The following is a 24,080-nucleotide window of genomic DNA, read 5'->3' as shown; positions in this document are numbered from 1 at the left end:
GGGAGTAAGAACCCAGGTCTCCCTTCACCATCTGAGTGTCTTCACTCCATGTCTTCATTCCTAGAATTGGATTGAAATAGCAATATACTCTGTGACACAAAATATGCAGTAAATGCTGCATTACAGGAAGTTACATCATCATTTCATCAACCAATGGGTGGGGTGATGTCATTTATAACAGTGAAGCAAAATATTGGGAGATGCGTCTCTGTAGATTCACAAAGCCGCAAAGAATCCAAATAACAGAGTAATAAAAATGGTGAAAAGAAACAAAAACAACAACAGGAAGGAAATAAACCCAGTTCATCAATTAAAAAATAGCTTTGTGATGACACACATCACGACAATTACAAGAATGAGAAGTCCATGTGTAGAGATGTGGTGAAACTATTATACATAAATGGCAGACAAACCCCTTGTAAAATGTATAAAACATATATACAGTGACCTTAATAAGTATTTGGAAATCTGTGCCATTATTAAAAATGTCTTGAATGTCAAACAAACTATCAGAGCATGCATCTGCAAACAAACACCTTCAAAAACAAGTACATTGCTTTCTAAACAACCCCCCAAAAATGCTGTCTTCATTTTGAACAGTATAAACTACCATTGAAACGTTTGGGGTCAGTAAGATTTTTGAAAGACATTATTACTTTTATTCAACAAGGATGCTTTAAATTGATAAAAAGTGACAGTAAAGACTTTTATAATGTTACATGAGATTTCTATCTCAAATAAATGCTGTTCTTTTGAACATTCTATTCATAAAAGAAGCCTGAAAAAAAATGTATCATGATGAAGCAACATAATTGTTTTCAGCATGGATAATAATCAGAAATATTTATTGAGCAGCAAATCAGCATATTAGAATGATTTCTGAAGGATCATGTGACACTGAAAGCTGCTTTAAAATTACATTTTAAAATATATTGATAACACTTTACAATAAGGTTTCATTAGTTAACATGAACTAAGAATGAACAATATGTCTACAGCATTTATTAATCTCAGTTAATGTTAAAGGGATAGTTCACCCAAAAATGAAAATTTGATGTTTATCTGCTTACCCCAAGGGCATCCAAGATGTAGAGAACTTTTTTTCTTCAGTCGAACGCAAATTATGATTTTTAACTGCAACCGCTGCCGTATGTCAGTCAAATAATAGCAGTGATTGGGAACTTGAACAATAAGAGTCGAAAAAACTTCCATAGACAAATCCAAATTAAACCCTGCGGCTCGTGACGGCACATTGATGTCCTTAGACACGAAACGATCGGTTTGTGCGAGAAACCGAACAGTATTTATATAATTTTTTACCTCTAATACACCACTATGTCCAACTTCGTTCAACTTCCGGCTAGTGAGGTCTGATCGCGCTCTGACAACGGAAGTGATGTCTCGCGCTCATTGAAGTATATGGGCGAGATCACTTCCGTCATCACAACGCGTTTTTTGACCTCACTAACAGGAAGCTGAACGAAGTTGGACATAGTGGTGTATTAGAGTTAAAAATTATATAAATAATGTTCGGTTTCTCGCACAAACCGATCGTTTCGTGTCTTAGGACATTAATGTGTCGTCACAAGCCGCAGGTTTTAATTTTGATTTGTCTAAGCAAGTTTTATTTACTGTTATAGTTGAAGTTCCCATCTACTGCTATTATTTGACTGACAGACGGCAGCGGTTGCAGTTAAAAATCATAATTTGTGATCGACTGAAGAAAAAAAGTCACATCTTGGATGCACTGGGGGTAAGCAGATACACATCAAATTTTCATTTTTGGGTGAACTATCCCTTTAATTTCAACATTTACGATTACATATTTAAAAATAAAAGTTGTATTTGTTAACATTAGTTAATGCACTGTGAACTAGTTGTCAAAAGTACTGACTTCGATACCAAGTCAGTACTGCAATGTGATGCTTTGAGCACTGTTGAGTGGATTCGTAAACATCTCTGATTGGCCATTGTGTTCACACGCTAAACAAATATGTCTGTGATTGGCTACAATGATCAATGCATTTGAGCCTTTGAAAGCACACAGAAGTGTTTGAATTTGAGAGCATTTTGAAAGCCTATCAGTGGACGGTCAGCTGACAGACGCCTGCTTTCTGTGTAAGCGTCATTGATATGTCTTTACAACATTTTTTTTTTGATCTGATGAGTGCATGAACACAATGGCCAATCAGAGGTGTTTATGAATCCGCTCAACAGTGCTCAAAGCGTCACATTTTTAAAATGTCAGTAGCGAGTTGTTATCGCAGTCTGTACTTTTAACAACACTACTGTGAACCAACATGAACAAACAATGAACAACTGTATTATTAGCATTAACAAAGATGAATAAATATGGTAATAAATGTATTGTTCGTTGTTAGTTCATGTTAGTTACATACCTGCAAACTGGTGAAAAAGGTGACATGTTTACAAAGTAAAGAGTAGTAGGGGGGTCTGGGGGCATTCTTCACCCAGGAGAGATTTTTTGTGATTGTCATGTAAACTAAGCATTCTGGTGCACTCTGACAAGAAAATAAGTGGAAAAAACAACATTTGCTTCAAGTAAAAAAACTAACAAAACAACATTTATTGACACTAGGGCTGGGCATTGACATAAATTTCACAATTGAATTTGATTTTGATTCAGAAGCTTGCGATTTGATCTCAATTTGATTACCTTCAATTCAATATTCATTAATTTGGGGCCTATCAGGTGCAGTGCATGGTTAATTTCCTCAAAGAAAGAATGTTTCAACTAATGCTGTAAACTATACAGGGAACCACAGTTGGTACATCATTATATTATTAAAGGTTAAAATTAATTGATTTGTAAGCTGCTTATATATAAATTACACATAGTGAAGTTTTTATAATAACATAATATACATTTTTAATGACATAATTATGTTTCGCCAAGAAAGATCACGACAGCTCAAGACGTATATGGTCTGCAGTCTATGGGAAAGTAGCCAATTTTCGATTCTTGTGAGGTTTATTGTGCCTGCAAATTCACCCTTACATATAATATGTTGTTGCTTCATTAAAAACCTGCGCTATACATTTAAAAGAAATGTATTTTAATTATGTGTGTGTGTGTATATGTATTCCTTGTTTATAATTTTTTGACATTACATATTTTAGCACAGAACTAAAATACTTTCTTGACTGTTGTCATGTCATAAGCTGTCATTAGATTACTGTGTGAATTTTTTATTTGTGGATGTCCCAATCAGGGTTCAGGATGTGAAATTTTGAAATAAATGTTTGTTATATATTTTAGTTGCAGTTGTGAGTTAATAAAAATTTAACTGGTTGTGTAAAATCGGCTCAAAATATCGAAATATTGATAGAATCGAATCGTATCATAATCGTATCACAGAACTTTTTGAGGTATCGGAAAATATCAAATCGCTGGCTATGAGAATCGATATTGTATCGAATCTTGATGAACTGTCTGATTTACACCCCTACACGATTCACATAAATGACATATTTTGATTCAAAAGGTTTGCAGGTATGTAGTTAATACATTAACTAATGTTAATAAATGAGATCTTATTGTAAAGTGTTCCCAATATACTCATAAAAAATATATTTTGATCAAATAAATGCAGCCTTGGTGAGCAATAAGAGACTTCTTTCAAAAACGTAAAAAAATCTTACTAACCCCAAACATGAATGCTAGTGTAAATAATGTTTTATCACTTGGAACTTATGCTTTGCTTGAAAAGAGTACTTGTGCTATATTTCTTTTAATTAATGTCTCTTGAATGTCACATTTTGACATTTTGTTATCTAATGCAATGACATTCAGATATTTTTAAGTTTGGCTTAAATGTCCAAATGCTTTTTGGGGCCACTATTTCTATACAGAATTACTTAAGGGGGTCATCGTCGAATGAGCTTGGAAGGAACCGTAAGTGAGTACACAGCGAGTGTGATCACATGACCACTGCTGTTTCTCCAGCCTCTTTTTTTCATATTACCTGTCAATAATTCCTTTAATTTGGTTGTCTTTCTCCATCTGCTGCTGTCTCAGTCTCCTCTCGCTGTCCTCCAGTCGGCTCTGATACTGCAGCAGGATTTTATTGGTCTGCTGCTCCTGAGTTAACAGCCTCCTCTCGTACTCCTCCAGCTTACGGTGTGACATCATCAGACGCTCCTTCAAAGAGTTGATCTCCTCCTCGTATTCACGCACCTGCGTCCAGACAAGAGACAAGGACAGTGGGCATGTTATCACAGCAGATGTTACCCTCATCTTGATGGTTTCATTGAGGCAGTAAGGATTTAAACTATTACTAGTTTCCTGTGTTGATGAGTGACTAACTAACAGTATTAAAAAAAATTAAAAAAAAAAAAAAAAAAAAAAAAAACTATATAATTAAATAAAAGTATTAAAAATAATTTGTGAAAATTATAATTAACAAGATATTACCCATTAAATGGCTTTAATTAACTTTCGAAATGGTTTAAATTTTTAAAAAAGTTAAAAAAGTATTAATTAAAAATAAAAATGTAATAATGTAAAAAAGTATTAATTAAAAATAAAAATGTAATAATGAAAGTATTAAAAAATGAACTGAATAATTTGTGAAAAATCATAGTTAAAAAGGAGTTATCCATTAAATGTATTTAATACATTTTCAAAATATTATTAAAATCTACAAAAAACTGTAAAAAATAAATAAATAAATAAATGTAAAAATTTAATAAAAAAATAATAAATAAAAAAGTAAAATTAAATAAAAGTAAAAACTAAAGTATTAAATTTGTATAATTTAATACTAAAAGTATAATTTGTGAAAAAATATAATGAACAAGACATTATCCATTAAATGGCTTGAATAAACTTTCAAAAAATTATTAAAATCTACAAAACATTCAAAAAAAGGTAAAGTATTAAATAAATGTAAAAATAAAAATTTAATTAAAAAAATTAAATAAAAAATGTAATAATGAAAGTATTAAAAAATGAACTGAATAATTTGTGAAAAATCATAGTTAAAAAGGTATTATCCATTAAATGGATTTAATACATTTTCAAAATATTATTAAAATCTACAAAAAACTGTAAAAAATAAATAAATAAATAAATGTAAAAATTAAAAAAAATAATAATAAATAAAAAGTAAAATTAAATAAAAGTAAAAACAAAAGTATTAAATTTGTATAATTTAACACTAAAAGTATAATTTGTGAAAAAATATAATGAACAAGACATTATCCATTAAATGGCTTTAATAAACTTTCAAAAAATTATTAAAATCTACAAAACATTCAAAAAAAGGCAAAGTATTAAATAAATGTAAAAATAAAAATTAAATTAAAAAAATTTAATAAAAAATGTTATAATGAAATTATTAAAACATGAACTGAATAATTTGTGAAAATTACAATTAACAAAATAGTATTCATTAAATGGCTTTAATAAACTTTCAAAATATTATTAACATTTAAAAAAATATATAAAAATGAAAGTATTAAATGAAAAAGTTTAATAAAAAATTTAAATAAAATTAAATATAAGTAAAAAAAAATAAAGTATTAAAATGTGAAAATTATAATTAACAAGATATTATCCATTAAATGGCTTTAAAAACACTTTCAAAATATAATTAGACATGATATATGAGAACAGAGTTATCACAGCAGACGTTATAAAATTACAGTAAAACCGGGCGTACATGGTGCGATTTTTGCTGTCGTACAAGCTCAAGATGATTTTTTTCTCTCAGGAGAAATCACGTGGAAATTTTTGATGCTCGTTTTTCCAATAATGAGCAACTTTCAGATTTTGGCCAAAATTCTGCAACTTAAAAGGAAGCATGGTTTTGCTCCCTACAGCTTTTCCGCAAGGAATGTGTCATTCATGCATGAAAATGTTGCCTATGTGGGCAACTGCAGTCAATGCAAATGAACAAATTCTCCTTGCAAATCACATGGGAATGAGAAAATGTACAAAAAGATGCTGATTCATAACTGATTTTAATGGCAAATTTTGAAGATTAAACTGTCCTTTAATAGGCACACTGAGAAACAATGAAACAAGGTTGTGTGTCACCTCTACACAAACGTCCAGACAGGGGAACAGAGGGTAAAGAGCAGGCAGGACGTACTGATTGAAAGCCCATGCTGCTCTCTCCTGTAGTCTGTTTACAGCAAAAGGCTGTTCATTCTCATTTGATATTTAAATAATGCATAAATCAGGCACCATCTGTTGCCAAGGTGAAAGACATGATATGCATTTCCTTGACACTTGTGTGCTGAGACACAGCTGCACTCAGACAACTGAGTGTCTTGGGACACTTGGTATACGGAGACGGGTTCATTTGCACGAGGACAGAGTTGGAATCGAGTTCGAGTTTAGAACAAGAACAAGCTCACAACATTTACATCACGACAGCCTTCTAAAATGGCAATATCTGTTGGTTTAATGAAAATAAACCCAAAGCACATAGCTAGTATAGCTGGTTGAGAAACAGAGAAACACACCCTGTCCAAACGTGACTCGTCCATGCTCTTGGAATACTCCTTTAGCTTGAATTCTTCTCTGTCGATGCGGGAACTCTCTATGTCAGCAGAAAGATGGGGCATGTTGGACACCCAGGCGACCGTTCGCTCAGAAGCAGGGGTCGAGGGGTTGAGAGTGGTTGGAGATTGGGAAGAGCCCTGAGGAAAAGAACAAAACATCATGTAAGTATGGAAACAGGCATTTGGGTTGCAATATTTTCACTACACAGTTGAGAGATTTTGAATGTTTTTGAAAATGGTGTCTTTATGCTCACCAAGGGTGCATTTATTTGAAAAAATGACAAATGAAATATTATTACAATTTAAAAAAAAAAAAATTCTATTTGAATACATTTTAAAATGCAATTTATTAATGTAATGCAATGCTGAATTTTCAGCGTCATTACTCGAGGCTTCAGTGTCACACACTCAAAAAAATGAATTGTTGGATTTACTCAAAAAAGCAGCGTCAATTGGTTCTACGCAACAATATTGAGTAATTTATAAAAATAAAAATTTAGTTTTATGAACAAAAGAAATTCAAGTAAAGCTGACAATATTTCTCTAAGTACTACAAATCATTTGAATTTGTCATTGTTACATAATATGTATATGTGCAGTTTACTTAATAACGTTATGTTAAATTTATAAACATTTATTACGTGAGGTGAACACATTTATTGATGTAATTTACCTTATTAAATTAACTATTAGCTTTACAAAATGCACTCAAAAAAAAACAAAAACAACTTGAACAAACTCAGGAATTCCATCATATAAACATGCGTATGTGAGTGCTCAACACAGCCACCACTCTTCTGCATAACAAAATTCAGAAACATTACAGAAAGTCTTCTAAATGTTCAACATAACTGAACATTAAACACTAACATAAACTAATAACATCTTTCCCTTACTGAAAAAAACACATAAAATAACACTTTAATCTCTAAAAATAAACTAACAACTATGAAAGTTATTTTTTTTTTTTTTTTTTTTTAGTGCATGATCCTTCAGAAATCATTCTAATATGCTGATGTGCTGCTCAAGAAACATTACTCTTATAATTACAAATGTTGGCAAAGTATTATTATCAATATTGGAAATCTTGTGATGCTTCACATTTTTGTGAAAACCGAGATCAATTTATTCCGGATTCTTTGATGTATAGAAAGTAAACAAGAAAACAAACAAACAAACAAACAAACAAACAAACAAAAAAAAAACAGGAATATAAATATTTTCTAACATTATAAAAGTCTTTATTGCCACTTTTGATCAATTTAATGCATCCTTGCTGAATAAAAGTATTAATTTATTTGAACAAAAATGTAATTACTAAGTATGCTGGCTAATTTTATTATGCAATCTACAACCAATGAAAGTGTAGTGTTTTAAGTTCTGTTTAACACATTTTAGCATGTTTAAATCCATTTCACAGAATTCTGCAGATTTTGCTCTAAAATCTGCACAAAAATGTGAAAAAGTTTTGTGTGTGATAAATATTCCTAAATATTGCTGAGTTTTTTAAATAAATAAATGTAATAATTTGTGAAAAGTATAATTAACAAGATATTATCTATTAAATAACTTTAATAAGCATTTAATTATTAAAATCTGCAAAACATGTGAAAAACAACTTGTGTGGCATTTTAGATCTCTTTTTATAGTGAAATAAATATTTATTTAAAATAACCAAATTTTGTTTTCCATTCAGAAATTGTGGTGTGATAAATATCGCTGATTTTTTATAAAATGACAATCAAAATATTGCCAACTTGGTGGCTTTTTTTTGATTGGTGCCACACTTTTTCCATGTCTTTCCATCACAAATGACTTGAAAAAGATTTTTAAAAAATAATTTTAAATAGATCACACACAAAAAGAAATATACCAATCACATGTTTGATAACAGGTATAGAAAGAATGGTTTCTGATCCGGACACCTGTTTGCTCATGGTAGGCTTCAACAGATGCTGTTGCTGGACCTGCTGCCGTTCCTGATGTGATTTCGATTGCTGTGTGGACTGTGGCGTTCCGCCCTGAGAGCCCTGGGATCCCTGGCTCTCCCTGGTGGAGCTCTGCTGATGCGGCAGGCCAGGGGGGGTGCTGTCTTTGACGGAGAGTTGCTGCCGAGGACCTTGCTGTCGGCCCCCGAAGCCGGACTCCGGGGACTGAAGCAGGTTTCCGCTCTGCGGCCTGGTTTTTGCCGCAGGGGCGGCGGCAGAACTCACGGAAAGCTGATGTGAGGGTTGCGATTTCATGCGCTGTGTGGGAGGAGCCATGGAGGTTTGACGGACAGGCTGAACGGTGGAAGGAGGCGTGGCTAGTGATGAATGGGATGTGCCGGTCTGTGATGCCATGCCTGCCATCTGCTGCTGCTCCTGATCATGAGACACATGCTTAAATAACTACCATTTCTGTCACTAATTTCTAAATCAATTTACTCAGAAATTAGACATAAGCAATAGATAATATAACAATATTTTACAGATTTAATGCTTTCAAGGACAGAAAGTGCTATTGAATGTTTTTCACTGTATGTTGTCTTTAATGAATGGATTGGATTAATCTCACGATCCCTGTTTTATAATGAAGGTATGAAGTCTTGTTTTGAATCTGCATGTTTTCATTTGCATTTCTAACACAAATTACTATATAACTGTTGCTGAAGCATGACTATCATAAAACCAAGACCAGATACTGACACTACATCCATAGACAAAAGATGTATAATTTGTTAACTTCTGTAACATTTGTGGACAGTTGTCTATACAGTGAATGCAAAAAGTGACGTTGGGCCCGCCAGCGGGGATCAGTTGTGCCATCAGGTTAAAGGGGTCATGACACGAGAAATACATTTTTCCTTTATCTTTTCACATATAAGATGTCTTTGTACCATAAAAAACATCATACAAGATTCATAGCTTAAAATGTTCTCCTCATTAGAAAAAACAAACAAACAAACAAAAATTTAACCAAGCTCCACGTTTGGATATTGTGGGATCTGTGATGACACATGGGCAAATACATTTGCATATGCAAGACACCGATAAATAGTTTTACATCATAAGCCCCGCCCACTGCTATTCAGTTGCTTAACGGCTGATGTAACAGACGTATGCCGGTAAGAGCTGTGTGTGTAAACCTCACTCCCTGATCTCAAGAGTCAGCAACTGATGCTAGAGACTGCGGACCCGGATTCGAGTCCTGCTTAGAGCGGGTGGTGTGAACAGGAAGGGTTAAATTGGTGCCGTGACCCAGATGGGAGTGAAGTTTAGGGTGGTGAGTGTAACGGACGTAGGCCGGTAAGGGATGTGCGTGTAAACCTCACTTCCCTGATCTCAAGAGACAGCAAATGACGCTAGAGACTGCAGGCTTTAGCCTCCTTGTTAGAGCGTCTGACTCCCATGCCAGTGGAGCCGAGTTCGAGTCCCGCTTAGAGTGGGTGGTTCGAACAGGAGTGGTTACATTGGTGCCGTGACCCAGATGGGAGTGAAGATTAGGGTGGCGAGTGTAACGGACGTAGGCCGCTAAGGGATGTGTGTGTAAACCTCACTTCCCTGATCTCAAGAGCCAGCAACTGACGCTAGAGACTGCAGTCTTCAGCCTCCTTGTTAGTGCGTCTGACTCCCATACCGGCGGACCCAGGTTCGAGTCCCACTTACAGCGGGCGGTTCGAACAGGAGGGGTTACATTGGTGGTGTGACCCAGATGGGAGTTGGGTTTAGAGGGGTGAGTGTAACAGATGTAGGCCGGTAAGAAATGTGTGTGTAAGCCTCACTCCCCTGATCTCAAGAGATGCTCTAGCAACTGACGCTAGAGACTGCGGTCTTTAGCCTCCTAGTTAGAGCATCGACTCCCATGCTGGCGGACCCGGATTCGCGTCCCACTTAGAGCGGGTGGTTTGAAAAGGAGGGGTTAAATTGGTGCCGTGACCCAGATGGGAGTGAGGTTTAGGGGGTGAGTGTAACGGACGTAGGCCGGTAAGGCATGTGTGTGTAAACCTCACTTCCCTGATCTCAAGAGACAGCAACTGACGCTAGAGACTGCAGTCTTCAGCCTCCTTGTTAGTGCGTCTGACTCCCATGCTGGCGGACCCGGGTTCGAGTCCCACTTACAGCGGGCAGTTCGAACAGGAGGGGTTACATTGGTGCTGTGACCCAGATGGGAGTGAGGTTTAGGGGGTGAGTGTAACGGATGTAGGCCGGTAAGGGATGTGTGTGTAAACCTCACTCCCCTGATCTCAAGAGGCGCTCTAGCAACGGACACTAGAGACTGTGGTCTTTAGCCTCCTTGTTAGAGTGCCAGACTCCCATGCCGGCAGACCCGGGTTCGAATCTCGCTTCGAGCAGGTGGTTCGAACAGGAGGGGTTACACCGACACCTGTCCACACCAGACACAAGCATCATGTCAAAAGCAAACCCATTATAATCACTTATGCTGTCTACGCTTGGGACAGTATACAGATGCCCGCTCAATTTCTGATGTACTCTACATGCTTGAGTCTGCCGACAACAGGACAAATGGAAGAGTAAAAGAACATTCGTTTTGAAGGATCCAGATTAAATAGCTTGTTTGTGTCTCTGTACAGACTTCAGAAGGATCCCTGTATTAGGAACAAGGGTATAGTTTATTTTTAATGTTGTCCCAATCACGTCGGATGATTATATGTTTGTTAAGAGCACTTCTCTAATGTGTTTACTATCTTTCTTTAGTGTGTAATGTTGCTGTTTGTGCATGAAAATGTTCTGCAAAGTTATAAAGCACAAATTCACTCCAAAGGGAGTTATTCTCTATATCAGTAAGCACTGTTTCTGAACTCCCTGAAATGCCTTTAGTTGTCTTTAGTTGTCTTCTGGGAACGAACACGTCACAATAATCCTTGTTTAAATAAGTCCCGCTCAAAACATACAAAAAAGGGGGGTGAGGCCTAGTTGAGTTGCATTAGTAGTGTTACAGTTATAGTAAGGGGCGTGACATTTCCCAAACACGCTCAAAACGGTTGACCAATCAAAACGGAGTGGTCCAGCCGACTAATCAGAGCATACTGCGCTTTTCGCAACAAAGGGCTCCATAGAGACAGGAACTACACGGATGTGTTTCCCAAAAGCATCGTTAGCCAACTATGGTCGCAAGTTCTGTCGAATTATGTTGGTAACGACAGAACTTGCGACCATAGCTGGCTTTGGGAAATGAGCGTTACTGACAGACTGGGAAGAGAGGTGCAACAACAATGTCAAATATGTGAAAAATGTGTTTTTTGAACATTCAAGCATGAAAACCTATTCTAGTAAACCCCAAAAACAAAATCAAGATCAAAACTTTGTAAAAGGGCATAATAGGTCCTTTTTAAGATCAAAATCATAGTCAAGAAAATACCTGCATGTGCATCGAGAGCTGGCGTCCCCTGTAGTCACTCTGGTTATGGCGGCTGTAGTCGTCACTGTAGCTGTGGGAGTGAATAATGCTCGGTTGACCCAGATGAGGGCCCGGTCTGAGGGTGGAGAGGTCTTCGCTTCGGGAGAAACCACCATGGGCGAACTGCGGGATGTACGTTGGGTGAGAGGCATCTGGCTCAGGGGCCAGCAGGAGAGGAGGAGGAGGTTGGGCTCGACTGTGCTGGTGGTGAAGCTGAGGCCCATCAGCAGCGAGGTGGAACAGAGGGTTCTGGAAGGAGAGGGGGTAGCGGAGGGCGGCGGCTTGCTGCTGTTGTTGTTGGGACAGCGAGTCGGTGGTGGCTCCCATCTGGCTCAGTTGGCTCAACCTCAGACCCCCGGACATACTGGAACCACCGGATCCGGCTGACATACGCCCTCCGGCACGCAGCTGACCTCCGAGGCCTCCTCCCAAGGCCGCGAGCCCACCGTAGCTGGCGAGGCCGGCAATCGAGGCCTGGGAAGAGTTGAGCATGTCCCCCATAGACTGCAGGTTAGAGACGCTGTTCATTCTTGAGTCCTGGAGGTCCATCATAGAAATGTTTTCATTAACACCTAGAACCTACGGGCGAGAGCGCTGCAGCTACCTGCCGGGCGCAGCAGTTGTGGGGCGGTTTATGCATGTGGCTTGACTGCATGTGAGTATACAGTGATGTGTGTATTAACTTGAGGGTAATAATTCACCCAAAAATGAAATTTCTGTCATTATTTACTCACTGTCATATGCAGTTATTTTTCCAGTGGAACGTAAAAGCATATTTTTTAGGCAGCTATTTTTCATACATTTTGTCAAAAAATAAACAAATAAATAAATAAATAAATAAATAGCCAAGTTGTCCTGGCAATAATGTCAAGACAAATTATATGAAATTATTTAAATATTATATATGATATATAAATAATAGTAATAAACAATTACTATTTGCTTTTACATCAGGATAATTAACTGAATTTAACTGAATTCAAAATGTTCATTAAAAGCAATATCATTTTTATAATATGGTTCAATTGTGTCATTAAATGTGTCATTGTTACATAGTTTAATGTTTGTGTAAAAAATTTCCATTTAAAAAAATAATGCTAAGCTTATTGATTATAGTTATACAGAAGTTTTTTTTTTTTTTTTTTTTTTTTTTAGATTATATTTACAGCATTTTCAAAAAATTCTGTTGTATAATAAATAATAATATAAAAAACAGACACAAGCTGTCCTGGTAATGATGTTAGAATTATATTTAAATATTAAAATATAATATTACATACAATATAATATTTACATTATGGTAAATAAAATAATATTATATAATAATAAATAATATAATAATAAATAATATAACAATACATAATTACCATCAGCTTTTATAGGAGAAAAAATAATTGAACTAAATATAACATTTTTGGAATTTTTAAAAACATTTTTTTTTTTTGGAGAATGACATGCAATATTCTGAGATTTTGAAACCAAAGTACAGCTGAAATGGATGATAAAAGTCAAATGAATTAAAAATGACACTGTGTGTCAGTCTGAGACAAAACCTAACATGGCAGGTGCCATTTGTGCCATATTTAATTGTCAATGAATGAGATTAAATCTCTCTCTTTCTTTCTTTCTCTCTCTCTCGCTCTCAAAAAATAAATATATATATATATATATATATATATATATATATATATATATATATATATGAATATATCAGTATTTTTCAAATATCAATATTATTTTAAAATATTTTATAATATATAATTATTTTAAATTCTGAAAACATATCACTATAAAGATTCCACATGAAAGTGCAGGATATAATAATCACAAAATTTAAATTTTTGGGTGAAATATTAATTTTTGTATTGTATATCAGGACCCTGAATCCCAAATGGTGATGGAAGATTAACATAAAGAATCTCTTGATGTATTGACTGCACCCACATCATCTTGTAGCCCTCTTTCCATGCTTGGATGGTATTTGACCATGCAGTAAGCAGGTCAGTGGCGCTTCCTTCTCCGACAGGAACAAAGCGAACCCTCAGAAAAGCTGGTGAAACGTGTGCTAGGGAGTGAGCTGTTATTCAAATGAGAATTTGGACCAGACAGCACTGACCATTGTCATGAAAGAATTCTAAATGAAAGGGAGTATTATTTAATCAGAACCCCCCACCCTATCAGAACCACTGCCCTTTGGGACTTACCTTTGGGTCTGGATCAGTAATATCAGAACTGCTAGTGCAGTACGCTGGACTGGAGCGGGCCAATGGGGGACGGGCAACATAGAAAACTTCTTTAGATGAGGCTCGGTGAGGATGATCGCGATCCACAAATCCCCCGATTCCAGGCCGGGTTGGAGGCGCTCCGCCACTGGACATGGCAGAGGTTGGAGAGGGCAGGCGAGTGATCTCGATTGAACTGTATGAGATATGAGAAAGTTAACATGGAAAAAAGTAATAGTTCTAAAACAGGATATGTAAAATAAAATAAAAAAGCTTAAAATAGAAAGCAGAATGAAACAATAAAGAAATAAAATTCTGTTTTGCATCTCCACTCCCTGGCTTAGATGCTTAAAAATAATGACTAAGAAGGCAGACTAACTAGGTTTTGGAAAATAGTTTCTTCTCCAAGGTGCTGCAAAAGTGACACAAATAACGTATGCATATAAAGACGCCAGACGCTACCTGTTGAGGTCTCTCATCATGAGGTTCTGGAACTCCGACGAGACGCCCCTGTTGAAGCTGGGCCTGGAAAGCAGCCTATCTGTCTGTCTCTCTGGAGGCTGTCTGTCTGTCTGATGACTGGGCTGTCTCTGGAGGTGCGGGTTACGGAGGGCCATGCTGATGTCATTTAGAAGGCGGGGCAATGGTCCGAGTTTGATGATAGCATCCTTGGGCACAATAAAAACAGACAGAGAACAGGAGACCAACCTGATGACCGATCACAAACGTAAGTAGACAATCGCAATCATCTTCATCTAGATTATCAAACAGCATCTACCTTGCTTAGTTGTGCCATGACTTCCCACAGAAGACTGTGCAGGATCGACAGCTCCCGTCCCAAGTCGATGTAGCCCTCAAAAGCAACTGCGTTGCTCACGGTATCGAGATTGGAGATCTCGTATAGAAATTGCTGCATGGAGCCCCACTCCATCTCTAAAAACTCATTCATAAAGCACATGTACTCCTCCTTACTGCCAAACCTGTAATACAGTGAACAATCGGTGAGGTTTCAAGGCTGGATATAGTCAGTAGGAGCATCGAATGTCAACATCAATGATAAAGATGATAATGCTCATCATCATCATCAGAAACAGCTGCACAGTTTGTTAAAGCTTAATGGAAAATGATCTGGGCTGACAGCCCAAACTTCATAATGTAACTCATAATACTGGAGCGCTAAAGAGATCCCTATCACCATTGTGTCCTTGATCAAAGACACTTAACCCAAAGTTAAAATGACTGTCCCAGATCAATTATTTTAAGTGCTGAAAAAGTGATTGTAGGCATCATAACATTATAAAGTACAATAAAGTTCAATATTTGCTACATATTACATTATACAGTGTTATTGAAGTTTTAGTGATTTTAAAGATTAATTTTAAGTGAGCTTTAGATGACACAAAAAATAAAATCTACGTGTAGAAATAGGGAAATGAGAATGCACAAAGAAATATCAAACATGGATAAAAGTAATAAAATAAAATAAAATATAAAAACTAAAATAAAATAAAATAGAATAAAATTGTGATAACCAGTATGGTCCTAATATATTATGCATACTGAATCAAAATGGGGAAAATGAGAATGCAAATATCCAATGTGGATAAACTAAACTAAACTAAACTAAACTAAACTAAACTAAAATAAAATAAAATAAAATAAAATAAAATTGTGATAACCAATATAGGTCCCAATATATTATGTAAATGGAAATAGAATGGGGAAAATTAGAATGCAAATATTCAATGTGGATAAACTTAGCTAAACTAAACTAAACTAAACTTGTAATAACCAATATAAAATGAAATAAAATGAAATAAAATAAAATAAAATAAAATAAAATAAAATAAAATAAAATAAAATAAAATAAAATAATAAAATAAAACAATGATAACCAATATGGTCCCAATATATTATGCATCCTGAATCAGAATGGGGAAAATGAGAATGCAAATATCCAATGTGGATAAAATAAAATAAAATTCCGATAACCAATATGATCCCAATATATTATGTATACTGAAATAGAATGGGGAAAATGAGAATGCACAAAAATCCAATGTGGATAAAATAATAAAATAATAAAAAATAAATAAATAATAACATAACATAAAATAAAATAATAAAATAAAATAAAAATATCAGTTGATAACCAATATGGTCCCATTATATCATGCATCCCATATATGCATGAGGAAAATGAGAATGCACAATTAAATATCTTATGTGGAAAAATATAAAATCTTGTTGACAACCAATATGGTCCCAATATATCATCCATCACCGATCAGAATGGTTACCCCACTGAAAAGACCAGCTTAAATGAAAGTTACAGTATTCTGAGCATAAAGCAAAAATGATGACATGTTAATAAAGTGTAAAGACCTTAAGGAAGTGTTTACTGACTTTGAGAAGTTTGCAAGGTTCTGCACAACTTTGGCTATGAGGGTGAGTGTGCGCGAGGTCTGTTCATCTGGGTATTCCTGTGTGAGATTGAATAAGGATGGCGACATGACGGCTGGACACAGGAAGCGCAGGAAGAGGGAACCACTGATCAGTCGATCTGCAATGTCCTCTCTTCCTCTCTCAGCGCATCGAACGCGCCAGGACGCAAAGACTTCTTTCAGTTCTCTTGGAAACGCACTGGGAAAAACAAAACATATTGATTATTTCCATTAAGATGAAAGCAGTTTGTGTGATATCATGTTTTCACTGTCCCTTCATTTAAAAGATATCAAAGTATATACGCCTGAAAATTCATGATGAAGGATAATGTGCATCATTATAAAATCTTCACCATGCAATCTTAAGAAAGATTTTTAAAAAGATCTGCAATCATAACTACTGTATCATTAAAAAGTGGTTTTGCCTCTTAAACTGCTTTAAAGAGTCACAGTTGTAAAAACAACACCATTTAATGTATAATTTTTTACTGTCATGTTGTGTGGTGCACATAATTAAATATAAATTGTATACATTTTAACCTAAAATCTACCCAGAATTTCAAAACTAGTTAGGGGCTGTTTACACAGTATGTGTTCTTGCATCTGTACCAGCTATTATTATTATTATTCATTTGTTTTTTGGCATGTTCACTTGCTATAGTTATGTACTTGATTGCTGCAGTGCATCATGAAGTTTTTTCAGCATCTTGTTGCATAAGCCAAGAGTTTTTAAAGGGTTAGTTAACCCTAAAATGAAAATTAAGACATCATTTACTCGTCCATATAATGAAAGTGAATAGTGACCAGCATTAAGCTTTTTTTTTAAAAAGCAAAAGTATCACAGATGTGTTCTGGGGGTATACATTAGGGTTCGGTAAAAAAAAAAAAAAGAAAAAAAAAGAAATTTAATGTATTATTTTACAAAAATCCTGACCTTGACAGTTGGTCTTCTGTGCACAGCTGCGCAACTCTATTAGTGCCACAGTTCACTATGACTCGCCCAGAAATCAAGACTAAGAAAAACACGACTTCCAATCCATGTAGTCCTACTTTCTTCTCTGAGGTGAATATATCCATTGTGTTCATCACAACGAAGTTGTCGCATTCACATCTGTCAACTGTCATTCTGACTGTCATCAGACAAACGGAGATTCAGTCAGGAGATATTCAAGTCTGTGAAGAAAATACACGGTTGTATTTCATGTCACGTTTTTGTTGATTTCTTGATTTCTCACAACTTGTGTGCTTTTTCCTGGCGAGTTGGAGCAAACTAATGAAGTCTCACAAATGTGCACGCCTCTCAGCTGTGCACAGAAGACCAATGGCCAAGGTCAGGATTCATTAAATAAAACATTATTATTATTATTATTATTATTATTATTTTTTACCAAAACCTATCATATACCCCAGAACACATGAAATATACAACACATGTTGCATGTGATCATTCTGTGATACTTGTGCATCTTTGTTTTGAAGCTTGATGCTGGTCGCTTTTCACTGCCATTATATGGATGAGCGCACGTGGGATGAGTGCGCCAAAAAAGAAAGAATGGCATACTGCATTAGAACAACACCAGCGTGAGTAAATGATGACTTAATTTTTATTTCAGGGTGAACTATCCCTTCAAGATGGTGTGTCCATTTAAAAACAACTCAATACTGTTCAAAAACAGCTTTGTAACTTACCAATGAGAGTTGACGATTTTACAGAGTGCAAGCTCACAGCACATCCGGAGGTTGGCTTGATGTTCGGGCAGTACAGAAGGTGGAGTTCTCATTGGGTCGACTTCACAGTTCTCTTCTGACTCATACAGCGCTCGGATAAAATCACCTAAATTCAAATTAAACCTTTAACGTGTGAGCATACAGCAACAGAAACAATGACAACTCTCAAAATGATCTCAAAATCTGAGGAACTCTCACCTAAAACGTCTTTGAGGTACTTATGTCCAATGAGTTTGAGGTACTCTTCTATGGCTTTGGTGGCCAGGGTGTTCTCTCTGAAGATAAGGTGCTCTCGGTCAATAAATCGGTCCACCTCGCACATTGCCATGTCTGAAAGAAAATCCTTGTGCAGAGGAAAAGAAGAGACATCTGTAATCACTTCACAATTACCATGCATATAAAAAAAAAAAAAATCAAGACAGAACCGAATAAGTGACTGATTTGGAGTGCCCTAGACAGGCAGCAACTCTGTGTGCCAGTGTTGTTATTGTTCACTTAAGCTAAAATTAGTAAAAACTTTTTCCGTTAATTGAAATAAAGCTAAAATGAAATGAATGAAAATATGAAAAACTTATACTTCAAATTAGAAATGTTGCCTTGGCAACTAACTGAAAAAAAAAAAAAAATTATAATAAGTTGAAGTACTAAAATTACTAAAATTAAAAGTGAAATAAAAATAAAATACTTACATTAAAGCTTGAGAGTTGACTTCTTTCAAATAGTTTGTGTTAGCATGTTGCTAATTAAATTTTCAATTTTTGTTTTGATTCTCCAAAAATGTACAAAAAATACACAACATACACAAATATAAGGTGAAATAGTCAATTTTTTATTAGATTAAACTATTTTTTCAATAATTTTCAGTATTTAATGAAATATTAGCAGGTCCTGGATTTAAACATGGGCAAATTAGTTACATGGAGTTGAAAGCATTTGATTGTTAGCTGAAAATAACTTTTCAAAAGTATATTTATAATCAAGTGTAACTTGAGCTTATCACAATTGCCTTTGTCAAAGTATATATGCCATGTTAACTTAAGTATGGTCAAAATCTTCAGTAGCCCCTTACTGCACAACACAAGATCCAGGAGGCGGAGATGGGTAGATTTAGGGATATGTAAAGTGGAAGGAGTTGGATCTGGATCCAACCTCGCCCCCTGGATCTTGTGTTCTGCAGCGAGGATAATCTGAAAATCTTACCTAGACAAGCTTTTGCATCAGAAGCATGCATACAATGCCTTAAAATTCTGTCTAGGTAGGTTTTTGAACATACTTCCAATATACATTATTCAAATAAAGTCCTACCTTGGCCTTCCCTGTGCTCTGCAGGATGTGCACCAGAGCACAGGCCACTTCCTCTTTGCTCTTGACACTCAGTAGTGGCTCCAGAACCGCGCACAGCGTTCGGTAGTTGTTGGTGACATACTCTGCAAACTCTTTATACAGCTCCATTGGCAGGATGCTCATGGTCTGAAAACGCGACTTGAGCCGCAGGGAGGCGTTGATGATTTTGCCCCCTCCCACACCACCACCCTTAGCCAGGACGCTGGGCTGAATGACGGGGTACCATTGCTCCACAAACTGACGACCAGTGATGCTGGAAATGGGGATGCTGACCAAGCCAAGGTATGTGCTCTTCTCCTGTTATGATGAAGGAAATTGACAAAAAATGATGATCAGTCACCTTAAAATAGCAGGATGCACCCATTCTTAGCTAATGAGGAGCTAATAAAAGGCTAGTATCATTTAGCTACAAAAAAAAAAATTGTTCTAACAGCAATGTTAGAAACATTAGAATTGCTTGTCAAGTGCAGTTTTGTATTTTTTAATATAGTTTTCTATTTCCTGTTGAAACAGGAAATACACTAGCCTAGACACTAGCCTAGATGGTCTAAATTCTGAACAAAAAGCCACAAAACCCCAGTCTTTAAGTACTCATTTAGAGTTTAATCTCTAGCAAAAAGGCATGAGGTGGTCTTTTACCTTGCGTCTTTTTTTGTCCGTCTCTTTGTAAAGATGAAGGCGGAGGTTGCGGACAGCTGGCAGGTTGTTGAACTCAAAGTGCTCACCCCAGAACACAGTATCGGTTCGGGGTTTGCTGGTGGTGCGGGCGTAAAGCATGTCATCCAAGCACAGTTCACAATAATAGCGCTTTTTGGGTGGGAGTTCACGGGCCTCGATGATCCACAGCTTCAGAACATTGTCGACGCGTCGACTGTTGTCCTGAGTGCGGGAAACACATGATCATACTTGCATCGTACATAAACTATAGGTGTGGGTGGTGAGAGGGTTAGCAGAACTTTAAATATGCCATCAAGCATGCAGACAGACAGGAGAGATTGCAAGTTTGCGGGTGGCAGTGCTTTAGAAAGGATAATGATCTGAATTACTGTTAGTCTAACACCTACTGCGTGTCTAAAGTGCTGGAATGATGTTTCAGAGAAAGATGAGTCATTTAGACCCATCAAAATGGAACTGGAACATTCGTTTTCTACTGGCATTTTTAGATCCACTAAATACACCATTAAAAAACGGATTTCTAAAGCTCTAGTCCTTTCATTAAAAAATACAGCGATGTTAATATGCTACAGTGATGGTCTCAGGTACTCTAAGGTTCTTCAAAGATAGTTTCACATAACCAGACTGGCATAAAGCAACCAATCACTGTTGATTCTGTTTTTACATGCTGTTTATAGACCTTATGTAGCCCCACCCCTTTTCATCGCTGTGTTCTGTCTTCCGATTTGTATTTCCACAGCATGAAAGTAAGATCTTACAGATTAACGAATGAACCACTCCTTTTATAATCTTCCCGCTCAACTTACATTTACAGTACAGTAAGTAAATCCACTTCACCAGCTAATTACTCGTTGACAGCGATGCCATAGAAATATAAAAACTTTGAATTAAAACTATGAATATCTTGTCTAAAACTTTGAATATCTTTCAAAGCATTTGTGTACACATGGCAATGATTTCACAAATTCACACAAAGCACATATTGTACCTTGTAAACATTACTTTGTTTTCAGGTGGACTGGTAAAAAACTGTGCAACCCAAAATCCCAGAAGTTATGCATTAATTCTGATTAGAGCTTTCCAGTTTTGTTGGTCAGTGAACAGACTGTGACTCCATCTGTGACTATGTCAAAGAAACAATGGTACACGTAAAAAAACAAACAAAAAAACATGGTATTCCCATGGCAAATGTCCAAAATCATGGTATTATCAAGGCATCATATGCTCAGATCATGTTTTTGTCAGTGAGAGCTTCATCGGTTTGCTATGAACTAATCAGTGATGCACATCTGTGGCTTTTTCTATCACTTCTGAAACTTCTTCAACTAGTCAGCTAATAAACCAAACTAATGAACACCCTTGGTCTGTCCTCATTTATTATAATATTGACAATGCATCTGTTGCAAGACTGAGCGGGCTGATCATTTTTGGACGCCAGTGTCGTGTTCTCCACGCAATGTGATTCAGCCCAAACTCCTGCTGCCTGAACATCTGGACGAGTCAATTTCACCAAGACACTTTTTAAAGTCTATTCAAAAACCTCACAACAGACAGAGACAACATGAGAGATAATATATGTCTGAAGGAGAATACAGTATTCTGCATCTGCCTTTGGGATACATCTAAGCATACCAGATTAAAAAAGCAAGCATTTGTGCCCTACAAATACCAGTAGATTTGTATCCTACAAATACCAGTAGAAGGTAAAATGAGTGTAAAGACGGAATTGACAGAAGAGGTTGTTACTGAAGTAGATTGATGCGGTCATGGAGGAAGAAGAAAGAGAAATAGAGAGTTCCTCCCTTTCTTTTTCTTCTTTATACTCACTTTGTTTGGTTTGACAGCTCTCTGTAGATTCTCTATCCATTTGTCTCGCTCCGCAGCCGACCGACAGGCAAAACACTTTGTTCCTGAAGCAGTTGTCACCTAAGGAAAGGAATAATGAGTTTCACTATTTTAACCATCATTGTAATTGCATTAAGAAGAAAAAGCTAAATTCCACAGGGCACTGAACTAATGCACTCATGAAATAAACTCGATTTCTATGCCACTAGTGGCAACAAACGGAATTGCAAAAAAATCATACAGACAGGGATATGTACCATTCAGAACTGAATTGATAATGCCTTTTAAATTCTATTTTAATCCCTGAATTTGAAATAAATTTGAATTCAGGTAGCAAACAGGATGCAGAATTGTTAGTTAGAACTATGGAACGAATGAGCGATAGATAGATAGATAGATAGATAGATAGATAGATAGATAGATAGATAGATAGATAGATAGATAGATAGATAGATAGATAGATAGATAGATAGATAGATAGATAGATAGATAGATAGATAGATAGAATGAGAGAACGACAGAATGAATGATATAGATAGATAGATAGATAGAATGATATAGATAGATAGATAGATAGATAGATAGATAGATAGATAGATAGATAGAATGAAAGATAGATAGAATGATAGATGGATAGAATGAAAGGTAGAGAGAACGATAGAAAGATAGAGAGAACGACAGAATGAATCAATGATAGATAGATAGATAGATAGATAGATAGATAGATAGATAGATAGATAGATAGAGAAAATGATAGAACGATAGAGAGAGTGACAGAATGAATGATAGATAGATAGAACAATAGAACAAACAATAGATAGATAGAATGAAAGATAGATAGAACGATAGAGAAAACAACAGAATGAATGACACAGACAGACAGACAGACAGATAGATAGATAGATAGATAGAACGATAGATTGAATAGATGGATAGAATGATAGAACAAACAACAGAACGATAGAACAAACAATAGAACGATAGAACGACAGATAGATAGATAGACAGATAGATAGATAGACAGATAGATAGATAGATAGATAGATAGATAGATAGATAGAATAATATAGATAGAACGATAGAACGATAGATAGATAGAACGATAGATAGAACGATAGATAGATAGATAGATAGATAGATAGAACGATAGATAGATAGAACGATAGATAGATAGAACGATAGATAGATAGATAGATAGATAGATAGATAGATAGATAGATAGATAGAACGATAGATAGATAGATAGATAGATAGATAGATAGATAGATAGATAGATAGATAGATAGATAGATAGAACGATAGATAGAACGATAGATAGATAGATAGAACGATAGATAGAACGATAGATAGATAGAACGATAGATAGATAGAACGATAGATAGATAGATAGATAGATAGAACGATAGAACGATAGAATAGATAGATAGATAGATAGATAGATAGATAGATAGATAGATAGATAGAACGATAGATAGAACGATAGATAGATAGAACGATAGAACGATAGATAGATAGATAGAACGATAGATAGAACGATAGATAGATAGATAGATAGATAGATAGATAGATAGATAGATAGATAGATAGATAGATAGATAGATAGATAGATAGATAGATAGATAGATAGATAGATTTTGTAAAGAACATGCAACATATGAGTCTGAAGTGTTTTCTATAGATCACCTCAAAACAGTACTCCTGTCCCAGTATACTGGAGTGAACTGGCTTGATGATCGCATCTTCATCAAGTGTCAAATCCAAGGCCTCGGCTGCGCTGCTGGGAGACAGCAAAGACTCATGGGAGTGTGATTCTTTGAAGCTCTGCATCAGACGAGTCCTGTGAGGGAGCAACAGCATGTCTGAGAGAGAAGACGCTCACAGGTTGGGTTTA

At 35.8% G+C, this 24,080-nt stretch overlaps 1 protein-coding gene across 1 annotated transcript in view; it reads right to left on the bottom strand.

Moving 5' to 3' along the window:
• Window positions 1-24,080, bottom strand: part of syngap1b (synaptic Ras GTPase activating protein 1b) — a 132,677-nt gene that overhangs the window by 20,402 nt on the left and 88,195 nt on the right. Inside the window, exons 5-18 of the mRNA XM_067396877.1 lie at window positions 23,873-24,026; window positions 22,172-22,270; window positions 20,309-20,548; window positions 19,631-19,966; window positions 18,524-18,668; window positions 18,287-18,431; window positions 16,560-16,796; window positions 14,932-15,133; window positions 14,616-14,821; window positions 14,136-14,349; window positions 11,893-12,510; window positions 8,457-8,894; window positions 6,493-6,669; window positions 3,987-4,198 (exon numbers count right to left, since the gene is read on the bottom strand). Of these exons, the coding sequence (XP_067252978.1) occupies window positions 3,987-4,198; window positions 6,493-6,669; window positions 8,457-8,894; window positions 11,893-12,510; window positions 14,136-14,349; window positions 14,616-14,821; window positions 14,932-15,133; window positions 16,560-16,796; window positions 18,287-18,431; window positions 18,524-18,668; window positions 19,631-19,966; window positions 20,309-20,548; window positions 22,172-22,270; window positions 23,873-24,026 (3,423 nt within the window). The remainder of the gene's footprint in view (window positions 1-3,986; window positions 4,199-6,492; window positions 6,670-8,456; window positions 8,895-11,892; window positions 12,511-14,135; window positions 14,350-14,615; window positions 14,822-14,931; window positions 15,134-16,559; window positions 16,797-18,286; window positions 18,432-18,523; window positions 18,669-19,630; window positions 19,967-20,308; window positions 20,549-22,171; window positions 22,271-23,872; window positions 24,027-24,080) is intronic.

This window comes from Chanodichthys erythropterus, chromosome 2 (assembly GCF_024489055.1).
Source record: "Chanodichthys erythropterus isolate Z2021 chromosome 2, ASM2448905v1, whole genome shotgun sequence".
Taxonomy (NCBI): Eukaryota; Metazoa; Chordata; class Actinopteri; order Cypriniformes; family Xenocyprididae; genus Chanodichthys; species Chanodichthys erythropterus.
Note: the sequence above shows the minus strand (reverse complement) of the source record. Positions and strands in the feature narration are given on the sequence as shown.